The 19,742-nt window shown below is 33.7% G+C and overlaps 3 protein-coding genes and 1 non-coding gene across 4 annotated transcripts; 2 read left to right on the top strand and 2 right to left on the bottom strand.

Annotated features, from left to right (window-relative positions):
* Window positions 1–38: 38 nt before the first annotated feature.
* Window positions 39–4,015, bottom strand: LOC107925834 (GPI transamidase component PIG-S). The gene is made up of 13 exons (XM_016856558.2): window positions 3,759–4,015; window positions 3,015–3,669; window positions 2,706–2,790; window positions 2,533–2,622; window positions 2,300–2,373; window positions 1,986–2,070; window positions 1,804–1,893; window positions 1,395–1,525; window positions 1,068–1,149; window positions 942–989; window positions 771–843; window positions 582–685; window positions 39–446 (listed from the first exon to the last, which is right to left on the bottom strand). Exons 1-13 carry the CDS (start codon window positions 3,934–3,936, stop codon window positions 327–329), a joined length of 1,815 nt encoding a protein of 604 aa, XP_016712047.2. The 5' UTR covers window positions 3,937–4,015; the 3' UTR covers window positions 39–326.
* A 60-nt stretch (window positions 4,016–4,075) lies between these two features.
* Window positions 4,076–4,148, top strand: TRNAK-UUU (transfer RNA lysine (anticodon UUU)). The gene has a single exon. It is a non-coding gene; the product is annotated as a tRNA-Lys (tRNA).
* On the top strand, window positions 4,083–6,011 carry LOC107955401 (putative pentatricopeptide repeat-containing protein At3g25060, mitochondrial). Its single transcript, XM_016891183.2, has one exon. The coding sequence runs from the start codon at window positions 4,260–4,262 to the stop codon at window positions 6,009–6,011; it is 1,752 nt and encodes a 583-aa protein (XP_016746672.1). The 5' UTR covers window positions 4,083–4,259.
* A 35-nt stretch (window positions 6,012–6,046) lies between these two features.
* On the bottom strand, window positions 6,047–9,292 carry LOC107955402 (uncharacterized). Its single transcript, XM_016891184.2, has 2 exons — window positions 8,651–9,292; window positions 6,047–6,548 (listed from the first exon to the last, which is right to left on the bottom strand). Exons 1-2 carry the CDS (start codon window positions 8,934–8,936, stop codon window positions 6,178–6,180), a joined length of 657 nt encoding a protein of 218 aa, XP_016746673.1. The 5' UTR covers window positions 8,937–9,292; the 3' UTR covers window positions 6,047–6,177.
* Window positions 9,293–19,742: the final 10,450 nt, after the last annotated feature.

The following is a 19,742-nucleotide window of genomic DNA, read 5'->3' as shown; positions in this document are numbered from 1 at the left end:
TTTATTTGTTCTCTCTTTAAGAATATCGAGACGTCAAGTCAGCATAATACCTCCAAGGATTATATAAAGAATACATTCATTGCATTTGCATCAAACAGCAGTCGGCATATAGCCAAAACTTGGACTCATAAAAAATAGTCCCAAATTCAACCACTTCTAGATAAGTTTTCTATGGTATAAGGCATGAGGTAAATTGGTAGGGTTACAAGGCTGCAAAAATTGTGTTTCGGACCCTGTCGCCAAATTGTTTCTTGAATATCCCCCATGGCTTAGTATATTCCCTTTTGCAGTTGGGGCCTTTGCTTTATGGCAATCTTTGATTCACTTTATGTTGCCGTGTTTGCTTTAGCCTTCCAAGCTAGGTACTTGGCCTTTTCTTGCTTATATCTTTTTAGTTCTCTTAGGGCTGCAAGCACAACATGCATCGAAACGGGCAAAAAGAATGGCTGCACAAATAGAAGGAAAGCCGTTGAGCCTTGTAATTCGAATCCAATAGATAAAAAGCATAGTTTGGTAGGAAAATTTTCAACTTCTGTTTAATGATATGATCAAGAAAGACGTGAAAGTTTCATTTGACTAACCGAGTAGACAGCAAAGCAGTGCTCAAAAGAATAGTAGCTGACAGACATAATAGATGGGTCGAAAAAGGCATCCTCTGCCAGAGACCTTGCCTGACTGGATGAAGCTGACCACAGAATGTAAATTGTTCAGATAGTTATTTTAGGATACAGTTGAACAATGATAATACACAGGTAAGTCTAGGAACATACCAGCTGAAGATTCATACACTCCACTAGAGGCATTACTTAGTGCCAGCTTTGCTGCTTCAAGAGAAAGCTTTACCTGGTCAAAGACACCACCGTAAAATCATAAACCGATAGTTCAGTGGTTATTTTCAAAGAGAGTTACAAATGCAATTGTAGTCCAACTTAGTATTTTACCTGTTTTCCTATCTCATCCTTGATAATCATCCTTGGCAGTGATTGAACCTGCACTAAAACTTGTCATTGGTTGCAAAAAGTCTTATTGAATCAGATGGTCCTTCTTTAAAACCAATGACAACATACCAATCTTGAAAGAGATCCAAGTGTCGTAGCACATGAATGAAGATTAAAACACGTGTGTTGCCATGACAAGACGTCCAATTCCCTGGACAAGAAGTGAAACTAAGAAAACTCCACATATACAGAATGAATAACCGCTCAAGATGATACTATATTTATTCTTTAAGAAAATTTGGATGGAAGTTAAGGCTTAAGCAACCACAAAGAACAAGCTTGCTGATTAGACCACTACAAAGTTGAGATCGGTTTTGGTCTAACCCATTATTTTTTTGGAACTACAAAATATAACTATCAGGCATAGCTTGGTAGTTGCATAGGATTTTATCTTACCACTCGGTAAAACCTCTTTCACTAGGCAGAAGGTTCCAATCGCCTGATGCATTCGTGTAAACATTCAAAGATTTGAAACCAAATAGTTGCCGGAATTGCCCAATGAATACTTCAAACATATTCTCAAGGTCCTGCTTAAGAATGTTCATGCATCAAATTACAGAAAACTAAACTGAAGCCACCTGCTACTATAACAGAACATGTACTTCTAATCATTCAATTATACCCTTCTTTCACATGGTCCAAGCTGGATGGCAATAAATCCATAAATTAAATGGTTCAGAACTGATTTATGAACTTCAGTCCCAAATAATAATTTCTCTGGAAATTTACTGCATCAGCACGTAAATGGAAGTGTGTTTACGAGGAACAGCAACTTTTTTGTTGAATTAGTAATGTATCACCTAACCTGTATGGGAATTATGTTCTTGGCACTGGGCTTGAATTCTGAATCCTTTAAACAGCCTTGGGGATTCCAAACAATAACACCTCCCCACATCTAAAAGGTTTCATGAGAAGAAATAAGATATCCCGTCTCACAGAATAATTAGTGGTGAAAGGCAAGAATATAGCAAAGGCTTGAAAACTAACTGGAGATATAAAGCCATTTGTCTTAGAAATCTCTCCATTTGGAAGCTGGAGAAGAAGAGGGCATTCCTTTGCAGATGGTACATATCTGGCAACAAAGAGAATAGTGAACAGCTTGAGAAAATAAAAGAGGCATGCAAACAACTCACAAATATCAACTCTGGCTGAGATTCTTAACCAACATCTTTGCCAAAAGTGGATATTAAACCAAAAATACATCATAAGGATGAAACCATATGGTTATAGACATCCTATCACTCAATAAATGCAATCATTACAGTTAAGAAATAAAAGAAGTATTGAGCAAAAGAATATACACCGCAAATTGCAATATCTTTGATCGCCCACCAGCTGCAATTGAAGTATCCAAGTGCCATTCATTGGAATTTACCTGTTAAAACCATGAGAAGTTCCATTATTTTCCACGTCTGACATTTCATGTGGCCAGAAAGCAATAATTGCAGAAACATACATAAATCCAATTAAAATGCAGCATTCTTTTATCAATGATCTACAGAAACAGAACAGAAAAAAACTTAAAGACGCATACAAAGAAAGGAAGATCTTTGGTGCTAAAGACATAGCTCTCCAACTTTTGATTCCAATAAGAGAATGAGGCCTTTGGTGTATGGTACAAAACCTATACATTAGAACAATGAAATCCCAATCAGAAGAAAATAGAATATAAGCTATAAGACTGAAACGAAGAAGATGACCCTTGACCTGACTCTCTACACTGATGTTTGCCACAGGTCCCAAAGCCTCTATCATAGGCGTTAACAAGGTATCATCAATCTTTTCAAAATCCCTGCAGACCAGAGATACAAGGAAATATCATATGAGCAAAATGCAGTAAGTACTGTAACATTCTAACTATAGTGAGTTTCGTTTAGCATAATTCTATCAAACACTTCATGGACTAAAGATTTTCAACATAAACAGAATCAAAACAAGACCAACAAAGCTTTCAAAACTCAATCAAATCTATAGAAAGTAAAAAGGGGAAAAGGTTAGCGTGAAAAAGCCTCATACCAATCATAAACCCAATCATGGGGATCCGCATTGAGCAAATTAAAGGAAAGAACAATCTTTCCATCGGCTCCAACAGGCATAAACTCATTCCGGATCAACCCTTCCTCTCTCCCTCCATTAATGAACACCTTGACAAGCACTTCCGCAACCTTCACCGCTGCCATCCCCACATCGCTGCCATCGCCAACCACCATCCACGCGTGCCTATACTTCCCAACAACAGCTCTCTCACTCCCACCCTTCACCACCGCCACACTATACTCCTTGGTTTTCCCACCAAAAACCGACGCCAACCTCTCATCGACCGCCACGTCATCGTTCTGGACAAAAGCAGCGGCGGTGACCGATCCGCACTGGTAAGAACTCGAATGTGGGGACGAGGTTGGGCCTCGGAGGCAACGGGAACCTAAGTCCACGGTGACGGAGAGAGTGTAGTTGTCCGAGCATTTAGGGTTTTGAGAGGTCAGTTTTGTAATTTCGGAGAGGATTGACCGACGGAGGCGATCCGGATCGGAATCGAATCCCACGAAAAGGGCGTGGAAATGGAGCGGAAAGAGTAAAGTGTCGGATCGGAGCTGAGTCGAGAGCGAGTCGATTTCGCGAAACGGCAGAGGAGAACGGTAGATTTCGACTGATTTCCATAAGAATGGGAAACCTGCAGTTAAATTAAAGATTTGTTTATTTATTAAGGAAAAAAAGAAGGGAATTTATAAATGAAGCTATGCCAGAGGTGTGGAGGCGAACCAAGGAGGAAAGAGAAGAGGACGGAGAAAGTAAGAAAGAGGCGCTTCAATCCGGGTTTGCTTTTACGCATCAATTTGGGCTCGAATTCGGGTTCAGAATCGGGTCGTTGTGGTGCTTTACTATCACTGTCGAGTAATTTGGAGGAATCGGAGTCTTGAGCTTCTGAGATTTCGGCCATTGCTGTAGAAGCTGCTGCTGCTGCACTTTCTTTTGCTTTGCTTTCGGAAATTACTAACTTAGACCGCTCTGGAATTTTGAAGTTGGTCTTGTGTTAGATATACCGAACAAATATAAGCAACTGAATAAAAAAAATGTATTCGGTCTTAGCTCAGCCGGTAGAGCGCATGGCTTTTAACCATGTGGTCGTGGGTTCGATTCCCACAGACGGCGAGTGCTTGGTTTTTTTCCTTTTACTCTTTTTTATGTCTCATCCAATACCATTTTTAGAGTGCAGCTCCTTTTGCAGTTGTCTTCTATGCAACGGCTATAGATTAACTTGCAATGCAGTCTCTTAAATGGCGAAAACATCTTAAACCTCTGCTCTTAGCCTGCAAAGACAAGAAACCCATAGCAAAAATTCACGCCTTGATGATCCAAACCGGCCATAAAAACTCCGTTGGCAATCTTATAGCATCTTATGCCCGAGTTGGTGATATATTGTCAGCTCGCAAAGTGTTCGATAAATTGTCTAATAGAAGGGTAGATTCATGGAATGCAATGATCCTTGCCTATTCTCGTAAAAGTTTTCCAGAAGAAGTTCTGGATTTGTATCGTCAGATGATTATGGAAGGCATTAAGCCTGACAGCACCACTTTCACCATGACTATTAAGGCCTGTGTTAGCTTGATGGACATGGAAATGGGGGAGGAGATTTGGCGTAAAGCAGTGGATTTCGGATATCAGAAGGATGTGTTTGTGGCGTCTTCCGTTTTGAATTTGTATGTCAAATGTGGGAAAATGGATGAGGCAATGGTAGTGTTTAACGGGATGCCAAGAAAGGATCTTGTCTGTTGGACTACTATGGTAACAGGGCTGGCGCAGAGTGGACGGGCAAGTGAGGCCATTGATTCGTATAGAAAAATGCAAATGGAAGGGATGGAAGGAGATAATGTTATGATGTTGGGGTTGATTCAAGCATCCGTAAATCTCGGGGACTCGAAGTTGGGACGTACAATTCATGGATATATGGTTAGGAAAGGTTTTTCCATGGACGTCGTGGTTCAAACTAGCCTTGTTGATATGTATGCTAAGAATGGATACTTGGAATATGCTTTGCATGTCTTCAAGATGCCAACAAAGAATGATATTTCTTGGGGTGCATTGATATCTGGCTTAGCTCAAAATGGCTTTGCTAGGAATGCCCTGGAGTTGTTGGTACAGATGCAGGGTTGTGGATTTAAGCCGGACTCAATGTCCCTTGTGGGTGCTCTTCTGGCATGTTCGCAATGCGGGTTGTTAAAATTGGGTAAATCCATACATGGATGTATCACTAGAAGGCTTGATTTGGAACCAGTTTCTGGCACAGCAATGATTGACATGTATGCGAAATGTGGATCGCTTTCATACGCCCATGCACTCTTCGATCGGATAGTTTCTAAAGATATAATCTCTTGGAATGCAATGCTTGCTAGCTACGGAGTACATGGGCATGGGAAGAGAGCTCTATCACTCTTCCTCCAGATGACAAAAATGAGCTTAAAACCTGATCGTGCAACTTTTGCGTCACTTCTCTCAGCTCTCAGCCACTCGGGAATGGTTAACGAAGGTCGATACTGGTTTAATCTCATGGTAAATGAATATGGTATCCAACCAACTGAGAAGCACTACGCTTGTATGGTCGATCTTTTAGCTCGTGCGGGACTTGTGGAAGAAGCTTATAAACTAATAGGGTCTATGAACAACAAACCCGGGGTGGCTGTGTGGGTTGCTCTCCTGTCTGGCTGCCGTAATCACGGGAAGTTGTCAATGGGGGAAATGGCAGCAAAGAAAGTCCTCGAGTTAAATCCAGACGACTTGGGAATTCATGCGCTGGTCTCGAACTTCTTCGCCATGGGAAACATGTGGGATGAAGTTGCTGTTGTAAAGAAACTCATGAAAGACTCGGGGAAGAGGAAAGTACCTGGATACAGTGTATTGGATGTGAATGGGAAGCTCCATGCTTTCCTTATGGGAGATAAAAGCCACCAAGAATATAAAGCTATAGCAACCGTACTGGATAATTTAGACTGTGAGATGAGTTTCATAGTCAAATGATGGGGTTCCTTATATGATCATATAAGGATGATTGCTTCTTTAACTAGCTTCTGATCATTAAATTAAATCATTCTTAATAAAGTTAACTTCAGTTATTTCAACAATGCAGAGGCCTAATCAGTACCCTAAACACATTTCTTTTTTATCTGACCCCTTCAAATTTGCCTCAACTTTTGTACCCTAAAGCTTGATTCTGAAGATTTTGGTTATCTTCTAATAAACGATCATATTCGAGTAGCAAATCCGCGGATTGTTTTTGTAGAGAAGCAACGTGCGCTTCGGCAGTTTCGATCTTCTTGTCTTTCTCTTCAGATTCTGATTTCAGCTTCTTCAAATTCTCTGATAAAGTAGAGATTTCTTCTTTCAGTAGCTTTATCTCCTTGGAGGCTTTGTCGTCTTTTTCTTTAAGCTGTATTCTCTCTTTCTCTATACGTTCAGCTTCCTCTTTAGAAGATCCCACCCTACTCCTCAACCCAATAAGTTTTTTAATATAATGGTGCATGCGATCAATTATGAAACCGAGAAATAGAGTAAAACCTACAAGACCAAGTTCAGACAGCACAAATACACATCAATACCATTAAAGGGGTAGAAATAGAAAAATCATTTCACTCGAAATTACAGGCATGAAGCTTATTCAGTTTATGATCAATGATTAAGCAATTCTCTTCACTTTAGGATCAGCAATAGCTACAAACTGAAATTCACAGATGATAATGGAAAAGATTCAACTTTTAGAAACATACTAAAGCTTTTGTCAGAAAAATCACTAACATTCAAAATGTACCATGCCGTAAAGACTAGCCAAAATCCTTAGTATCTATTTATGTATTTATGTCATTCAGGTTTTATTATTGACCACTTAACAAACTATAATATGTTTGTTTACAATATGTAGCATACAACCTTGTAATGTTAATAAAGGACCATTTGCTAATCAATACAATACAAAATCCCCATCTTGGTCTCGTATTAATGGATGTCACATGCCGTTCTGGTATATCAAGAGAAAAGTCATCTATTTTTTCAACCAAAAACAATTGAGTTAATTTTGAGAAAACTCCTGCAAACACCTTGAACTCTACTTTCATTGCATGGTAATAAAGCTTAAAACAGTTTAATTTCAAGCAAGGGTTTCATTATGAGACATCCGAACTTTAATTTGATATCCACTGTATGTATAACCTTTACATAGTTAATCAGGAATTAACAATTAGTCACAAAAGTGTTCATGCTGGTAGAGCATACTAGCTACAAGACCTGGTAGAGCTCATAGTGAGAAAAGTCCTGTTAGCTATGTTACAGGCATAAGCTTATTTAACCCAACTGCTTCAAATTCTATATGCTCCATAAAAGCAGCAATGCTAGATTATGTATCTTGTGTTATTTGTAGAATGTACCAACGGATAATAGCGTTAAGTTCATAATTGTAGAGTTTTGGATACTCCAATTTTCCTCTGGAAAGCCAACAATTATCACTCCGTGAATTTCTCAAATTCCTGATGACTCAATTAAATCTAGACAACAGTAAACTGATTAAAAGATCCAGCAAGAGATTCTTGGTATGGGAACAAACAGAAATGATACTTCATTGGTGCATATGTGGGTTCGTGGGCACAAGGGATGAAGAGAAGAACAAACTACATAAGACTGAAATAACCAAATATTTGCAAGACCAAGATACAAAATATAAGAATGGAGGAGGCCAAGGTAGCAGCATGAAGCTAGCCACACCTAACCTCCAAAAGGTCTTGAGTTCAAATCCACATCTCCGACTATTAATATAGGTTCAGTTTCATTAACCAAAATGCCCTAATGACTTATCAAGCAAATAGACCATTTTCTATCACAGACTTCAAAAAGCAAATAGACTGTTGAAATACTTGGTTACTGCTTGAACAGCATATGATGCATCATGTACCAGCGATTATCTAAGCTGACATACAGAATTGAGTTCAAGACTACTAAGTACTAACTCTTCTTTTAGTGCCACTTACAAAAATCACATTAAAAGATTAAAGCACTCCAAATTGAAGAAATCAACATAATGAGTCTAATTGTTAAATGTAATTAGTTTACAGCTTATGTACACCAGATTTCGTGATTAAGAATGTTTTTCCCAATGCAGAGAGACAACTCAAACTATTCAACGGTGGTCAGTCTCGCCTATATGCCCTGCAGTTGTCTTTGGCTGCAAATTTTTCTCTATAAGTTTCGACATCGACATTTTGAGGATTTCCAGAGTCCTTTCTGGGGCTCATTAGATTTTAGGAGTTCAGTTTTCAGTTTTGTCAATTGCCTAGATAAAGTTTCTACTAACTAAAACATTTTGAGTTAGGCCAATCTTGTTTCGGTCGGAGACCTTCCAGTATTAGGTATCGAATAGCCACATTGCGGTCTGGCTAAATCTGGAGTCGAGCCTGATCGGAACCTATTTACAATCCAAAACTTAGGAAATTCGTAGAAAACATAAGCTTAACTAATGAAGCACAAGCTTAAAGTCAAAGGTACCCAACAACAATGTAGTTAGTAGAGGCTAAATAAAGGCAAATAATTCAACAGTCAGTGCATAAACTACTAAGTTACTAACATGTGCATGAACCAGAAGAGGCATGAAAAAATGAAGAGCAGAGTGATACCGATGAGTGAAGCTTCAAGCAAGTGTGTCCTCCAAAGAACCTGATCCATAGGTGACATGGTTCCAAGCTTTGCACCCTTGTTCTGGATCTTAACAATGCTCATCAGACTGGATAAAAGAATCACAGACATAGTACCTGCAACAGTTTTCACAGTAGCTGGACCTTTCCCCATCTTTAATTGATCTATGCTCTTTATCACAAGCTCTCTCAAAGGCCCAATCTTTACCAATAGAAGGAACGCCATTGCACCCTCCGCAAAAAGGACCAAAAACAACAACTGAATCATCCTGCCTCCCCAAACTCTCAAAATGAACCAAAAAAAAAAAAGAGATAGCTTAATCTGGAACTCAGCAAGAAACTAGTAGGAATCTTTTTGGGTTTTAGTTTCTCAAAAAACCCACTTCAGTGAAGTAGGAATTATGTTTGGAAAAGGAGGGTTTAAGGCTAAAAGATGTATACATTTAGCCCTAAATGTAAAAAGCAAGAAGCTCTTTTCAAGAAACTTCACACAGCTAAGATTGATTCATGTAAGTTAAAGGGACCAAGCATTGGGATTATTAATGGAGTGTGGTATGCTGCTAATGGGCTTGCTTTTTAGGCAAAGGCGAGCATGAAAAGAAAGACAATATTTTAGGTTAAAACATAAATTATAGTAAGGCAGTGTCTTAAAAAAAAAAAGGGCAGAATGACTTTTTTTCCAACTCTTAAATTTTTAATTTTTAAATTTATATTTTTTATGGTGTGACATATACATGGATTGTTACGAAAATAATATGTTAATATTTAATTAATTTTTTAAATTTTAAAAAATATTAAAAATGTTTTTTATAATTTTTTGAATTTAAAATTTTTAAAATATTAAGTAAATGTTGACGTGTCATCCACACAGATTCATGTATGTGCAACGTCAATAAAGTTAAAACGCCTTAACGTTTTCATTTATTTTGGGATAATTTAACAAAAAATATAAATTTTAAGAGCTAAAAAAAATTTGAGGAGAGAAATGTTTATAAAGTTAAAGGGTTAAATAAGTTATTATACCAAAAAAATTAATTTCAAACTAAATAAAAACTAAAAGAAATGGACCCTTTTGCCTTAAAAAAACACATTGTAGATGAATTTGAAAGAATTGGGAGATTGGAGATTATGGTAATTGTAGATCTGAGAAAAGTAAAGCTTCCCTATATTCACGCATTGACAAAGTTAGGTAGTACCACCAATCCCATGACCAAACCAATTGAAATGCAGGCAGCGGTAGTAAAACTACTGGGCGGATTGAATTACGCATTCGCCATTTCAAGAATCCAAGTGTCTCTATATGTCTTTGCTGTCTTTCTCCAACTTCTCGCTTGCTTGCATTACAATTTACACATAGCTCTATTCTGGTTTTTGGTTAAATTTTAGATTTAATTTCCCTATTTTTATACTATTAGTTAGTTTAAAGTGTTAATCATTTAGTTAAAGGGTTACCGATCGAGTCTTAACTCGATCGGTATAGATATTGCTGTCAGTGCAAGAAGACGTGGGTTCGAGTGCGCTAAAACGCATCATCCTTCTATTTAAGAGGCGAGGAGGAGCTATGGGTAATTCTAGGTATTGTGTAAAAAAAAAACAGATATCATCAGAACTTATAAAGAGATTATTAAATTTTGGATAAAAAAATTCTAAACCGTTGAATTTTCATGATAATCTTACATTATATTACAAAAACGTGGTATTGAGATTACCTTAAAATTTTGAAATTTTAACACTCTTGATAATCTAAAATTATTGTCTAAATGTGATAGTTTAAATCCAAATGGGAAATTATCATTTCGGAATCTAAAATTACATGGACATTTGAATACGAATCTAAAATTACTTGGACATTTGATATTCTTTTAACCGAATTCCCCTAAAAGAGCCTTTTTATACGAAACTGCACATCATTACGAATAAAAGTGAACTATGTCAAGATAACTCATCTGATTTAAATGTGTTTGGCAGATTCTTAATCTCGCTTGTATGATTCTTTAATTACACTATCAATGTATAAAATAATTGTCCTAAACAATTTGCATTGCATTAGCTCATCTATCTACTTTACGTTTAGGTAATTGGTTAAGTTAGTCTCACAAATCAATCAGACACTGAATCATTTCAAAAATGACTAAAAAGACATATTTTTAAAAGGTAACAAATATTATCAATGGTGTATTTTGTCTTCTTATATTTTTATATTTTTAACAAGTTCAATTAAAATATCATTTAAATTTTAATCAGCTTTTAATAAATATATTTTATTTTTTTATTCACGTAGAAGCTACGTCATAATTTAATTATAATAGTTTCCTTGTGAGAAAACATGGAAAATAAAAGTAGGGCAACAATAACGCAATGGGTTCTGCGTAAACCTTATAAGTTGGCTATGAGTCCAATTCAAACAAATTTCAGGTAAGTTTATGGTTATTGTGAATTATTTAATGACATTTTAGTAATTATTTTCATGTTATTGATATGTAATTTTTGTATCTTTTTTTATCTTGAACTCAAACCTTAAATATCGAATTTTGAAGCCTAAACTTGAGTTCAGGGTTTGGATTTGGAGTTTGAGTTTAGGGTTTGGGGTTCAACTTAAAAAAAATATCAATATTACGTGTCAATGACATGAAAAATTTGTTAAAATATCATTAAATAATTGAAAGAGGACTATGGATGATGTAGTGAGAATTGTCCATAAAATAATTTCTTGTTGTTATATGACACATTTATGACATAAATGAAAAAAGTAAAAATATTATTTATTAAAATTTTATTTAAAAATTTTGATTGAAATAGTAACATTTAATGTCTAAAATTTATAATATTTTAGATTTAAGTTATATTACAGTGAATTTTTATTTATTTTATATAAAATATAAAAAACAAAAATTATCATTATAATATAATTTATTTTATAAAAAATCACTTTTAAATTATTTATCAATTAGGTTGGTGCTAGATTAACTCCAGCCATTAATTAACTTTCCTATTTTAATTCGGTTTTCCCTATTTTCGCTTTTCGGTTCTGATTAATTTAGATAATACGTCACCGTTTAAATTGGGTTGGACGTGTATTTTCTAAGTGAATAAACCGGCTGATGTGATTTGATTACGAGAACATTTCTAAACCTAAAACAATAGATGTAATAAAAATCCAAACAAAAATGGTTGTCAAAATTCAGACAACCCCTCTCATGTCTGCCAACAAATTGCTATCATGTTCTGTTTTTAAATGAAATGTAAGAAAATAAATTCTATCAACTTTTGTAGCATTTACTTTTTCGTTTTTATTTATATATAATTTTCATTGCAATGATTTTTGGAAATTTGTTTATCATGGTTTTTTTATTAAATCATTAAAAATTAAATAACAACATTATTTATATTAGACCTGATTATGGGTTGGGTCACTTATTCAGGTTTGAAGGCCTGTCCGAAAAGTGAGGGGATTTTGAGTAAAACTATAAGTCTAAAAAATGAGTTTGGATAAAAAATAAGATATGTTTTCTAAATGAGTCGAATCTCTTATTAAATTTTTTCAACCAGGTTTGACTCGTCTTGAATCTGCCTAATTTTTTTTTCCTTTATGCTAATTGTTGTGGTTTTCCTATTATATTGTCATTATTTAAATATTGTATAACTCTTATTTTATTGTTAATTTTACTATTATTATATAGACATTTACTTACTAAGTTATAATTATCTTAGTGCTATTTAAGTATAAAGATTCTTTTAATGTATTTTCAATTTATTAGGAAAATATTTATTTTAATATTTTTAGTGTATTTGATGTATTATATTTTTTAATTTTATTTTTATATAAAAGAAATTTAATATGAACAGAACATGTTAGATTCGAGTTTAATATTTTTTATCTGAACTGAGTTTAACTAAAATTTTAGATGCATTTTCATGTTAGGCTCGAACCTAAATTTAACACATATTCAACCTAATCTATGAGCAATTCTAAATACATTGTTAAAAAAATAAGATGTTTAAATAATTTATTAGAATTTTTTAAATAAATAAGTGCACGACACGAATGTGTGGGCTGTAAAGTGGAGCAAGTGGCATTCTGTCAAACAAGCCAGCCTTATTTATAATTTATTTATAAAAAAATTTATTTAAAACAGTCATAATTTTTAATTCTTAGTCAAACAATTTTTTCTTTTTTTATGTATAAAAAAAATCTGTTATCCCGAATATAATTTGAATGGTAATATTTAACGAGTCACGTGTGATAATATTTATATTAAAAAATTTACACTCCCTTTTGAAAAGAAAGAAAATAAATGTAAGGATGTATAGTTCAAGCCTCTAACAGTGTGCCAAAAATTACCTTCACCCGTCGAACACTGAATTGGCATAATGATTAAAGTATTAATGGTTGTAAGTATGATTTGAGTTTGAATCGTATTAATTATGTTACGATTAATTAAGATTTTGCTTTTTTTATAATTTAAAAAAAAATTACCTTCGCCCGTGGACTTTATACTGTATAACCATAGGTCTCAATAAGTAATATAGAATAATTTTATTCCTTTTATTTAGATTAAATTATTTCATTTTCAAAGAAAATTTGGAAATAATATTTGTTTGATTAAAATATGTCATGTTTTTTATTATTTAAAATTTAATTCTTATATTTTTATTTTTAAGAGTTTAGCCTTTTTATTTTTTAGATTTTAAAATTTAGATCCAATTATTAATATTGTATTTTTTGTTAAATTTGTTGGGGTGATATCTTGTAAAAATAAACTCACTTGGTAGCTGTATAATTAAAAATTGATGTTATAATGAACTTAAATTTAACCAAAAAAATTAACAATATTAATAGTTGAACCTAAATTTTGAAAATTAAAAAGTACAAGTGTTAAATTCTTAAAAAATATATATATAAATTTAAATTTAAATTTTTAAAAAATATAAAGATTTATGCCATATTTTAACTTATTTGTCATTCGAAAATGCTTTTAGAGGTGGAAAAATACTTTTCAAACCCGTAAGTCATGCCAAATACTGGCTTTTGGGTTGAAAGTTTAGTGGAAAAGCACTTTTTCACCCAGACACAAAAGTTAGGGCCTATGTGTTTTTGACTTTTAATTTTTGACTTTTGCGTTTTGAAGTGTAAATAATTAAAATATCCTTATTTATATTAACTATTTAAAATATATTTAAAAATTAAGATTAATTTAAATATGTTATGTATCATTATATTATATTATTTAAATATGATTTATTATCATATTTAAAATTTTAATATGTTTCATATATAATTAAATTTACAAATAGCTTATTAATTATTGGAAAGTATTTAAAATATATTTTATGTATAATTATATTAAATTATTTAAGTATGGTTTAAATTAATTTTTTTAATTCTCAATATTACGTCTAAAATGAAAATTTTAACTTTCCATTGCGATTTTTTACAGCAATGTCAAACACACAAACTACACATTTTCACGTCTCTTTTCCCATAACACTTTGCAAAAGCATTTTTTTTTTCAAATTGAGCTTTTCAAAAACACTTCTCAATTAATAGTAATGTCAAACTAGCCATAATACTCACTAATGTCGAGATCCTACGTATTGTATTTTGCAGTACTTTTCTTTTGAGTATTGAATTGTATTTTTTATAAATATCTTTTAGAATACATATTTTGATAATAAATTAAAATTTTTACTACATTCAAGTGAAAATTTGACAAAGTTAGGTATATATGTCGATATAAAAGAAAAATTAAAAATTAGAGAAATAGGTCGATTTTGGAGAGAGAAGGCAAAAACGTACATTGTAGGACACACTTTCAAGTGATGTGCCGTTTTTGCATTGCCCTGTGCCAATTTTAATTCTGAAAAAACCAAGAATCTCGGGATAAGTTTCTGAAACTCGAGAATCTCAAGATAAAATTTACATCATATCTTTTCGTGGCACCATAGGAATCCTCAAAAAAATTTCAAAAAACCACTTGTACGTTGTTAGAAGCATTTTTTTTTACTTGTCATGTTCAATCTTTTCCAACAATTTAAAATTATGTTTCATATTCGAGAGTAGAGTTTCCTATAAAATGAATATTGATGTGAAGAGGTTTTTATAGTTAAATTTCAAGCAGAAGATTTGCACAAGGGGAAGATTGTTGATGTTAAAAATCCGAAGTTCAAAAATTGATCCAACAAGGTAAATTAGTTCAAGTAAGTGTCATTGTTTGAATTTGGTTAATGAATACTTACTTTTGTGTATAATGTTTTTGTTTTAAACATGTGAAACAAGTTTTTTTGGCGAAGATGAGTAGACGAATTAGAGTCGTTATTTATTACGACAGTGAAATTCGGGAAATTGACATTAGGGTAGTTTTTATATCAACCCAATTTACAAAATTTGCTTTCAATAAATGCATAAAATTGATGAATGAGCTTCGGTCAAAAATTAGAAGGAAATTACTAACTTCAAGTCGGAGGAAAATTTCGAGCTTGAAATATAGATATCTAACGTCAATGAGCCTTGTTAGATATGATACATTTGAGCTCAAAGACGACATAAAAGTCAAAGCAATGCTCGATATGCATTGCTTTAGTGGAAATGTTATACTAGAGTTATATACCCAAGTTGTCGACGTTGTAGAAGGTGGTTCGAGTTCAACAACAATTCAAATAATTTTATTTCTGGAATAGGAAGTAGAAAGTTCAACCACATGGTTGTGCGGTGATTTCACAACGTTATTACAAAGCTCGTATCGGGAAATACTGTAATCATCGACGGGAACACATTCATCCATTTCAACCATCGATTACAACTTTGGCATACAGTCGGGGTTAGTTGGTAGCTCGAACTTAGAGACCCCGACCCGACATCCTATGAGTGCCTTTGATTTCAACTTCGGAACATCGAAGTTCTATGTTGGAAACACTTATGTGGGCATGCTATCAAGTTACACTAGTGGGCAATCCACAAGTAATCACTACACCAGAATAAGCCTTTAGCGGCACTTTTAGCGGCGTTTGAAAGAAAAGCGCCGCAAAAAATCGAGCATTAGCGGCGATTTAGTCAAAGCGCCGCTAAAGGTAGACCATCAGCGGCGATTTCCAACAAGTGCCGCCAATAATAGGTATTAGCGGCGTTTTACGTAAAGCGCCACAAAAAGGCTAAAACCAACGACGTCGTTTTTGCGATTTTTAAACCTTTAGCGGCGTTTTTGTCTAAGCGCCGCTAATGCTCGTATCATTAGTGGCGTTTTTATCTGAGCGCCACTAATTCTCTGTTCTTTAGCGGCGTTTTTGTCTAAGCGCCGCTAATGCTCGTATCATTAGTGGCGTTTTTATCTGAGCGCCACTAATTCTCTGTTCTTTAGCGGCATTTTTTGCTAAGCGCCGCTAAAGTTCGTGTTTTATATGGATCAATACGACGTCGTTACGTGTTAGGGATCAGTTTCTCTTGTGGCGTTTTATAGGGAAGCGCCGCTAATATTCTTGAAACTGTGTCAGAACGGCGTCGTTTCAGTTGAATGTGTACTCTATTAGTGGCGTTTTAAGGGAAAACGCCGCAAATATGTCTACAATTTTGTGAAAACGTCACCGTTTCTTTCTGTAATTGAAAATTTAGTGGCGTTTTAAGGTAAAACGCCGCAAATATGTCTACAATTTTGTGAAAACGTCACCGTTTCTTTCTGTAATTGAAAAGTTAGTGGCGTTTTTTCCGGTAGCGCCGCAAAAGGCATGCAATAGCGGCGTTTTTACGCCAAACGCCGCAAATGTGACCTAAAATTAATTTAAGCGGCGCCGTTTCTTTAAAGGCCATTTAACCCGTGTCCTCATCCTTTACGAACTTATTATCGAAAAAAATGCATTTTCTATACCAAATTTTATAATAAAAAATTGTTTTTTATACAAAGAGACAAAATTTGTTGTACCAAGTTTATTATAACAAATTTCATCCATTTGTTAAGAGGACATTCGAAGCTTCATACGAAAATTTGTCATAAAGATAATATTGCTTCCTTATTTCAACTTTATACAATATTTTTAACTATATAAATATAAGTTATTATATTTTAATAGATTTTCACTATATTTTTTTATTATTAAAGAATATTTAGGGAATTTTTTGGTCGATGCATGGTATTCTAAGGAGTACGGGCCGGTATATATGAATTTAAGGTTTGTTATTTATAGTTTAGGGTTTAGGGGCTAGGTTATGCTTTAGGGGTTATGTGAATTTAGGGGTATAGGGTTAATTATTAGGGTTTAGGGTTTACTGAGGGTTATAGATGTTTTAGGGGTTTGGCCGGGGTTTAGGGTTTCTTAATAGGTTAATATTAGATTGATTAATTTTGGAGGTAAATATATATGTTCTTATATATTTGTAAAATATATATCCAGAATAAATTTAATATTAAGATAAGTTTTGAGTATAATAGGTATAAGATGATCACTTTATGCATGTACGTAGCTACATATATAAATTGAATGGTTAATATGAAGATTACAAGGTTAATTTATAATTTGAGACTTGTTAATATAACTAATAATTAATAATAGTTATAACTGGCAAAACATTTAACCCAAATTAACGTCCATTGTATATATTTTTACTTATATATGGATATATATGAATATATATGGATATATATATAGTTATTAAATATTTAATTTGTAAATATAGGACCAAACTAAAATTGGTATAAATAAATAAACAAATAAATAAGTTAGTAATTATTTATTTGTTAAATAAATTGGTAATTAATTATTTAAAAGTCATACAAAAAGAAAATGAGAGTTTTAGCGGCGTTTCTATATAAAAATGCCGCAAAAGGTATCCTTTACCGGCGTTTTAGTCAAAAACGCCACAATTATTACAATATACGGCGTCGTTCTGTGAATTAGGGAATCAGATTCTATTGTGGCGTTTTATAGGGAAGCGCCGCAAAACTTATAACTTAACTTAAACGACGCCGTTTCGTCAGCGGACAAATTCACTTACATCTCTGCCTCCGTCCTCCAGTTACAGCAACCCTTAACAAAATTTTCTAAGTGTCGAAATTACAGAGAGAAGTGTGTAAAAACTTATCACGAAAAATAGAAAGGGAAGAAAGGTGGTCGGAGTCGATCTTGAAAGACGGTGGGCACAGCTGCGAGATTTGTCGATTGAATAGGTAAGCACATCCAGTTCTGTTTCGATTAAATTTTTTGGGTTTTAGGTCAGTCTAAGTTATTTGGGGTTTTAGGGTTTCGATTAAACAACATAATTTCTGGGGAATCATTAGATGATGGGGAATAGGTAAGCCGTCTGTCGTCTTGGAACTGTGTTTGAATGTTCCTGATTTTTACTCATGTCTTCGCCATCCCTTCTTTCTCTTTTACAGAAGAAAAAAGTGGAATTTGTTTGAACTGGAACAAGGCAAGAACAAGAACAAGAACAAGGCAAGGCAAAGGTAAGGCAATGGTGTCGATGGCTTGAATTGAATCTGTCCATGTTGTATTGAAAACATTGTCGAATACATGAATGAGACATGCATTCTCAATAGCTAGACAAATAAGTATAAGAGTGAATGAGAATAATAGAGTGATTAACAAGTTTTAGACTTTGATTTACAGTTCTTTCTGCCAAAACTCAATTTGTATTTTTGGTTTATAAAAGGCTACAAAATGCCAAATTAATTATTTCTCATCACCCAATTGCCTCCGTTTTCTTTTCCAGATTTAATTAGAATGGTTTTAACCCACTAATGATTTCAGGTGAAGAATATGATGGTTAGATTTTGGTGTGAATTTGACGTGTTTTATTTCTTTGGTGTGAATTTGACCTGTTTTAACCCAGTAATGATTTCTCATCACCCAATTGCCAAATAATTTGCTGTTTGCTGTGACTTATTTCTTTTTAAAGATGGGGTGATGTGATATAAATGTAGTATTCCCTACACACAATATTCAGCTCACAAGACTTGATTGCAAAAAGAAAAATGTCATTTCACTGACTCTGGATTAGCTGGAAATCGCCATTATTAATTACCCTATAAACTGGACCGAAACCACCCTGCCCTAGCTTTTTGAGTGATCGAAGTTGCTCGTCGCAATGGCGAGTTCTTCGAATTTGAATAGCCGCAGCTGCTGGAGTTTAACTCCCATTGATTTTTCTCCCACATTTTCACTAGAAAATTTTGTCATTGCATTTCCTTTGTTGAGTTGTTGTTTGATTTGTTTCTATTTTTGTTTCCTTCCTGAGATGCAAATTGCTAAATTAGAGATACACTGAATTCAGAGTTACCTAATTAAAAAGCAAAATCTCAAACATGTTCAATCATTTTCAAACAGAGTAATGGAGTTGAGTTTGAATATCTTAATAACCAATAAAAAAAAGATAGAGATATTACCTCTTCTTTTAGCCATCCAACATCATAAGAATAGCATAATAATCATAATGGTTACTATATATACCCACAATTACTGCTGTAATAACAATAACTTTAGTGCTTTTCCCTTTATCTGCAAATCGAAAAACTTGGTTAATAAAACTTCCACACCAAAAACGCAGATTAATTGAGGCATTTCAACACATGGACGACATGGAAGACAAGTTTGATTCTAATTTGATTATAATGTAGTATCAATGTAGGAATCATTAGATGATGGGGAATCATTAGACAAGTAGGTAGACTATTGTTGTTAGTTTAATGGATTTAATGGATTGTTTTTCTGTCATGTTATTTTGGGAACATATATATATGTTCACTTTTAAACCTCTAATATCATCTAATTCACTGTCATGTTTCAACATATCTTCATATATATTTTTTCGGTTTTTTAAGTTTTTTGGCTTTAATTACTTATGTTTTTTCGGTATGTACACTACACCAGAACAGACTTTTAGCAGCGCCTTTAGCGGCGATTGGACAACAAACGCCGCTAAAAATTAAGCATTAGCGGCGATTTAAATTTTGTTATCATGTTATAAATAAACCATTTATTAAAGAGTATACCTTATAATTAAATTTTGTTATCATGTTATCATAAAAGATAAAATAAAATATAAAAAAATATGTGGAATATTAAAATTGACTATTAAAATAAAATG

Source organism: Gossypium hirsutum, chromosome A07, assembly GCF_007990345.1.
Source record: "Gossypium hirsutum isolate 1008001.06 chromosome A07, Gossypium_hirsutum_v2.1, whole genome shotgun sequence".
NCBI classification, from domain to species: Eukaryota; Viridiplantae; Streptophyta; class Magnoliopsida; order Malvales; family Malvaceae; genus Gossypium; species Gossypium hirsutum.
Note: the sequence above shows the minus strand (reverse complement) of the source record. Positions and strands in the feature narration are given on the sequence as shown.

Coding starts and splice junctions, on each gene's coding strand:
- LOC107925834 (XM_016856558.2), bottom strand. CDS start 3,936: ATGGCCGAAATCTCAGAAGCTCAAGACTCCGATTCCTCCAAATTACTC. Junction 2,791..3,014: donor CATGATTGGGTTTATGATTG/GTATGAGGCTTT, acceptor TCTGGTCTGCAG/GGATTTTGAAAAGATTGATG. Junction 1,894..1,985: donor CAAATGGCTTTATATCTCCA/GTTAGTTTTCAA, acceptor GAAACCTTTTAG/ATGTGGGGAGGTGTTATTGT.
- LOC107955401 (XM_016891183.2), top strand. CDS start 4,260: ATGCAGTCTCTTAAATGGCGAAAACATCTTAAACCTCTGCTCTTAGCC.
- LOC107955402 (XM_016891184.2), bottom strand. CDS start 8,936: ATGATTCAGTTGTTGTTTTTGGTCCTTTTTGCGGAGGGTGCAATGGCG. Junction 6,549..8,650: donor GCTTGAAGCTTCACTCATCG/GTATCACTCTGC, acceptor TTGGTCTTGTAG/GTTTTACTCTATTTCTCGGT.